At 45.0% G+C, this 6739-nt stretch overlaps 1 protein-coding gene across 2 annotated transcripts in view; it reads right to left on the minus strand.

The window, feature by feature from the left end:
* The window catches only part of LOC119966302 (receptor activity-modifying protein 3-like), a 57600-nt gene extending 52020 nt beyond the window's left edge, over positions 1–5580 (minus strand). Inside the window, exons 1-3 of one of the 2 annotated variants that reach the window (XM_038797777.1) lie at positions 5103–5580; positions 4379–4408; positions 3346–3523 (exon numbers count right to left, since the gene is read on the minus strand). In XM_038797777.1, coding sequence (XP_038653705.1) covers positions 3346–3523; positions 4379–4408; positions 5103–5154 — 260 coding nt within the window. In that variant the 5' untranslated portion in view covers positions 5155–5580. Of the gene's footprint in view, positions 1–3345; positions 3524–4378; positions 4409–4921; positions 5066–5102 lie in introns of those variants that run through there. The other variant, XM_038797776.1, reaches the window with a different exon arrangement.
* Positions 5581–6739: the final 1159 nt, after the last annotated feature.

Below are 6739 nucleotides of genomic sequence, written 5' to 3' on the forward strand. Positions count from 1 at the left end.
GATTCCAGAAATAAGGGGGTTTTCTTATGAAGAGGGATTGAGCAGTTTAGAACTATGCTCTCTAGAGTTTAGAAGAATGAGAGGAGATCTAATTGAGGTATAATAAAATGTACTGACAAAGTCGGCGTAGAGTGGATGCTTCCTCTTGCGGGGCAATCTAGAACAGAAGGTCATAGGTTTTAGGATAAGGTGTAGCAGATTTAAAGCCAAAATGAGAACTTGCTTCTTTCAAAGGGTGGTGAATCTGTGGAATTCACTACCCCAGAGTGCCAGGACATTGAGTAAATTTAAAGAAGAGATATACAGATTTTTAATTAATAATGGGTTGAAGCGTTATGCAGAAGGGTGGGGAAATGAAGTTGAGGGCGAGATGAGATTATTGTAATGAATGGCAGAGCAGGCTCGAGGGGCTGAATTGCCTACTCCTGCTCCTAGTTCTTATGTTCCCATACTTCAGGATTCCCCACCTGGCACGTAGATCATTATATTCTATTTTCAATACAAAATTCCAAGTACATCTTAGTATAAAAATTACTACTGCTAGAACCACAATTTCTGACTGGGTACATCTGTCTGAGTGACACTTCCATTCTGAATGGTTGTACTTACATCTTAACAGTTTCTCAAAGTCTCTGCTGTTTTTGCCAGAATTAGGGATTCATTACCTAGAACAGTGTGGGCGCGATTCTCCGCTCCCCACGCCAGGTGGGAGAATCGCGGGAGGGCCGTGCAACTCACGACACGCCCCCCCTGGCACCCCCCCCCCGCTCGGATGAATCGCCGCTCGCCGTTTTTCACGGCGACCAGCGATTCTCCGGCCCGGATGGGCCAAGCAGCCTGACGTTCCCGACCAGTTCACGACGGCGGCAACCACACCTGGTCGCTGCCGTCATGAACATGGACGCCAAATGCTCGTTTGTGGCTTGTGGGGGGCGGAGAGGGGAGTGAGCACCACGGCCGTGCTCGGGAGGGGACTGGCCCGACGATCGGTGGGCATCGATCGTTGGGGCGGCGTCTCCAAGCGACGCACTCTTTCCCCTCCGCCGCCCCGCAAGATCAAGCCGCCACATCTTACAGGGCAGCAGAGGGGAAGACGGCAACCGCGCATGCGTGGGTTGGAGCCGTCAGCCGTCCTGACGTCAGCCGTGCATGCGCGGGTTGGAGCTGGCCAACCTGCGCACGCGTGGCTGACGTCCCATAGGCGCCGCCGTCACGTCATTCTCGGCGCGCCGAGAAGGCCCGGCGGCAGAGAATTACGGAGCGCCGCTCCTAGCCCCCCGGGTGGGGGTGAATAAGGTGCGAGGAGTAGCCTCCGAGACCGTCGTGAAACTCGGCCCATTTCACGACGGTCTTGCCGATTCCGCGCGGGAGCGGAGAATTCCGCCCAGTTTTTCAAACTTTTTTTCCCGGGACCCACTTTTGCCAACAAACAGTCTTTTGCGACCCACGCCACCTGACCTTTGCTGCACATATCACGTTCACTTATCTTTAAAGCGAAAGGGGAGCCTGCTTGGTCCTCATGATCTCATTTGAATCAGGTCCAAAGGAGGAGAGGGCAAAGCGCATATCAGTACAGACTTCAGCCATTTCCTTTGTGCAGTCTTCATCTTTGTGAAAATGGAAAATCCAACCTCGTACATATAGATCATCGTGAAGAGCTATAGCAACAAAATTCTTGTTTTACTCAGCACTCTTTGGAGATGTTACTCCAGAATGCTGACAGCCTCATGGGATTTTGGTATGTTTTATATGTGGTATCACAGGTCAGGTACAGCAGCGTTGTCTTTATTTCAGAGTCAACTGTTAAAAATTGACTCTAGGATTTCAACCTCAAAAGGAATTTTTCACCCACCACTTAGCTATCAAAATCTTGAAACTTCTCCTCTCATTTCTCAGTACTTTCCTGCATATAACACACATTGGACCTTTGTATTAGCACAATTGACAAAACCATTTCTCAAGAAATCACTTTTATATTTCCTTTGTTGTTCACGACTTAAGTTTCTTCTTTGCAGGCTGTTAAACAGAGGCTCTGGAACTCTGTAAAGGGCTACACCAGCACTGCTCTGTTAGAAAACAGACCTCGGCTCTCCTGGCAGCTTTCTTCAAAAGATTCTATTAGGAGACACTGACAATTTGTGTCTCTGGCCGACTCTTACTTGCAAGACAATGATTCATCTTCACAGTCCTCTTGCCTTACTTGCCATCAGCTAGAAAATGGAAGCAGCTCTCCGTGATTTGGTGCTAAAATCTCGTACAGGATGCTTGACGTCACATGTATGTGCAGGATGAGTGACCTTCTCACTGCTGCCTCTTCTGGATGGAAGACTGCACACAGCCTAATTTCTTTTCATTTAAAAAGCGGCAGCAGCCGCCATTCTAAATTTAAAACCCAGTAGCGGCCATTGTGCACTTTTCCTGCAATCGGGACTGCTGCAGGAACAGCACGACCGATTGCTCTGCAACCCTCTCGACACCCGTCTGCAATCCACCCATTGATTACGACCCACACTTTGAAAAACCCTGACCTAGATTATCATAATATTAGCTATCACAACATTTTGTGCTTGTCAATGCAGCATATATTCTGTAGATGTCTGAATTTGCTCAAGTGTGTCATCAAATGGCCAGGGTGATGTGAAGAGGAGATAGGTGTTATCCTCTCAACGGACAGAGAATAAATGCAAAGAGGACAATGGTTATCGGTGCACATAAGGGATGTCTGATGCTAATACAGGATATATGGGTTTGGGTAGTACTTATCTTTAACTGCAAGCTATAACATATTTTGTAGTCAAGTTTCAAATGTTATCTGCAATGGGGTGCAACATTTCTGCTGTTAATAAACATCAGATGCATTTAGAAGTGTTACACTGGACCAGAAAAGTATATGATTGCACTCTTTACAGAAGGCATAGTGAATTAATCATTGTTTTACCAAAATAAAATACTGTAATAGATCCATATTTACAGCTAATTTGTAATAAATCCAGAAATAATACTACAAAGATCAAGACAGGACAGAAATCAATGAACAACCTCCTGCAGAGGAATTGAGATTTGGCGCCATGGCTGCATAACATGTTTCTGGAATCTATCCTTGCTTATAAATGCAAATATTGACTTCTCTGCTAGAATTTAATTCATTCAGAATATTGATGGAGCACTGAATTATATCTTGAATACCGCAGATTAATTCAAAAGCTTTGGATGACTACAAATTTTATAGCAAAGATCAAGAAACAATGAGTATACAACAAGTTTTCTTCAATTGTTAATGTTTGCATCTGACCTTATAGATTTCACTTATAGCAAATGAGACATATATTTTTAAAAAACACATACCCAGCAATGAGTGTGAAGTTGCACCAGTCACTGGAATTAATTCTGTTAAGTTGGCTTTCAAAATGATATCCACACAAGTGCACCACTTCCAACATGCGAGTCTCGTTACAGACCCGTTTTTCTTTCCTCTCTGATTGGTTTGATTGTAGCTGATTATGCAGGTTTGTATTATTCTTGGCTGGAAATTTGAAGTAGAATATTAATTTAATGCATGTATATATATGCCATTTTTCAAAAGAGAAATTATTATGTTGCCACCTTACTTTCCCATTTTCAAATTATTACAAGTTACTTTTCTAGCAATATGGAAACTTACAAATACAACACCATAAACTTAAGCCAATAATACTCATTTTAGGTCACTTTCCCTTAAATTCCAATTAGATGCATCACGGGCATTTTAATGAATTATTTTGCAAGTAAAATTAGATATAATGACTTTGCTTTTCATCACTTTGAAACAGTGATACAATTAGCTATGCTTTGAAAATATCTAATTGATGGAAATAAGATTTCAAAGAAACCTTAGGAGTTTTGTAATAGTTTCCAGATATTTGGCATTTTTTAACATTGTTTGCATGAAGATAATTGCTTCAGCTCTGCAACAACTAACTGTATGAACAACACGTGTGTAGTTAACTTTACACACTATAAAAACATATATATACCTCTGGATAAGACTTTGAACCCACTGTGTAGGTGTTGGAATCCTCATGTTTCGACTTCAAAATAGAAATTTCTACTTTCCAATTTTTAGTTCTTAACCTTGAACTGATTAAGATAATTTTTGGTAGCAGATCTGCGCTGACATGCCACATGAGACTTTAATCCCAAGGTTTGGCCTGAGTGGTACATGTTCATATTTGCGACAGTTTATTGCTTATCAATGTTATGTAAATAAATAGTACTGTTTAAAACCACCTTACAAACAATGAACACCAGGACTGAAGCAAACAAGATGAGCAGAGCAGAGCGTGGAGATTAAAAGGGGGAATGCCGCCAGAGGTCACAGCCAACCCGCTGTGTGTCTTACCTGAAAGGCTTGATGTCAACAAACTATTACCTAAAAACATAGAAAATAGAAAGCATTAGAACAGGCCACGAAGACATACATGCATTGCACGACTTAGTTTTTTCAGAATATAAAATTATTCTTAGCGACACCAATTTAAACACGAGTAATATTGTTGGTGAAGTGTTTTGGAAAGGCTGCTTATCTGTGCCTTATGAGCCCCGGAGTTTCCCGTTCCAACTCAACAGCGTTTACCGGGCTCAGCGCCACAATCCCCAATGTCAGTAAGGAGAAAATGGCTGTTTAAATTTAGAGACAATGTGCAGAAAACGGAGCCGGAAAAGTTGCAAAAGAAATCGAACGAAAAGGAGCTGGCAAAGAAAAACCCTGCGGACGAAGGATGGATAAAGGGGAAACATGTTTGATCAAAAGTAGCTGCACAGAGATATTTGGACAGTTAAGACATATGAGTAAAAAGGGCTCAAAGCTAATTTATTGAAGGGAGATATCTCGAACGAAATTAGGCTAACTCACAGCTTGCCTTTCTCATAAAAGAGATCTTACACAGAATGTTAGCCCGGTCCATGCAATGCTTGGGATGAGGTTCTGGAGTTGGTTGTAGTTTACCACAGGTATCCCAGTAGAAAGATGTGTGGGCGATTGATTGCTGCCTTGGTGACATGTGGTGCTGCCTGTCTGCCAAGGCAGTTGCAAGTGTCAGGTTAGTGTGTCATTCGCCACTTACCCCAAACAGCGAGTGCTAAAAGCTGAACAAGAAGAAAGACATCTTTCTCCATCACGGTGCCTGGGTTCTGAGAGGGCGCTGCATTGAAAGGTGGCGAAAGAGGGTGGGTCGGTTTTCCACTCGGGGCACGAACTGGTGGTCGCTGCTCGCTGAGGGACGGGATGCGGGCACTTTGACCAAGTTGTTGCCTCCACGGTCCGGCGTCTTCAGCCCAGGTGTCACAGTCTCCTTTGCAGGGTTGCTGTCGCTCTGATCGGAGGAAAGAGCGGGCTCCCCGTTTCGTTTCGTGTGTGTGAAACAAGCCGAGGTTTTGGTTTTCGTCGCGACTCCCTGATGTCTGAGCTTCCTTCCCCTCCGTGCTTCCCTCTTCTCCAATCGATCTGGCTGTCGCAGGATCACATGGCCGTCAAAATAAGTAGCGGTGCAGCCACTTCCCGCCCGCACACTCTCTGTCAGCGTTGTGCTGCTTGTTCATCATCTCTCTCTCTCTCTCTCTCTCTCCCCCCCCCCCCCCCCCCCCCGCACCTCTCTCGCACGCTGCTTAAAGGCTACATAATACCACAGGGCACTTTTCCCACCCGCTATATAACATTTAAAAATAATTCCAGTCTTACCAAGCGACTGCGACTGCAATGAAAGCGGGGGAGAGGGCAAAATTCGACTCTCTCTCCTCCCCCCACCGGGCCACGTTAAAGCCCCAGGTTTTTTGGCGTTAAAGTTGTTGTTTGTTTGTTGGCGGTGATGCCGGTTGGGATACAGAAAACAAAGCAGCAATTATGTTCCCAGGTTTTGGCCAGATGACTAGTTAATATCCGGCCCACAAGTTCCCAACTGGAACAGTTGCGAAGGACTTTATTAAACATGGTTCAGCTGTCCACTTTATATAAGAATTTGCTGCAGAATCCGAACGCAAAGCCAAATCGCCCAAATACAATAATAATAGAACATAGAACAGTACAGCACAGAACAGGCCCTTCGGCCCTCAATGTTGTGCCGAGCCATGATCACCCTACTCAAACCCACATATCCACCCTATACCCGTAACCCAACAACCCCCCCCCCCTTAACCTTACTTTTATTAGGACACTATGGGCAATTTAGCATGGCCAATCCACCTAACCCGCACATCTTTGGACTGTGGGAGGAAACCGGAGCACCCGGAGGAAACCCAAGCACACAGGGGGAGGACGTGCAGACTCCACACAGACAGTGACCCAGCCGGGAATCAAACCTGGGACCCTGGAGCTGTGAAGCATTTATGCTAACCACCATGCTACCCTGCTTTATTGTCACAAGTAGACTTACATTAACACTGCAATTAAGTTACTGTGAAAATCTCCTAGTCGCCACACTACGGCACCTGTTCGGGTACACAGGGATAATTCAGAATGTCCAATTCACCTCACAGCACGGGAACATAAGCATGTCACCAACCTGTTCCCCCCATGTGACAATTTCAAAGCAAATTCGGGGCTTGGGCCAGACTCTGTGCAGAGTCTGAATGTTCTCATTGTTTCTGCGTGGGTGTCCTCTGGGTGCTCCGGTTTCCTCCCACAAGTCCTGAAAGACGTGCCGTCAGTTAATTTGAACATTCTGAATCTCCCTCAGTGTCCCTGAGCAAGCACCTGAATGTGGTG

This window comes from Scyliorhinus canicula, chromosome 5 (assembly GCF_902713615.1).
Source record: "Scyliorhinus canicula chromosome 5, sScyCan1.1, whole genome shotgun sequence".
NCBI classification, from domain to species: Eukaryota; Metazoa; Chordata; class Chondrichthyes; order Carcharhiniformes; family Scyliorhinidae; genus Scyliorhinus; species Scyliorhinus canicula.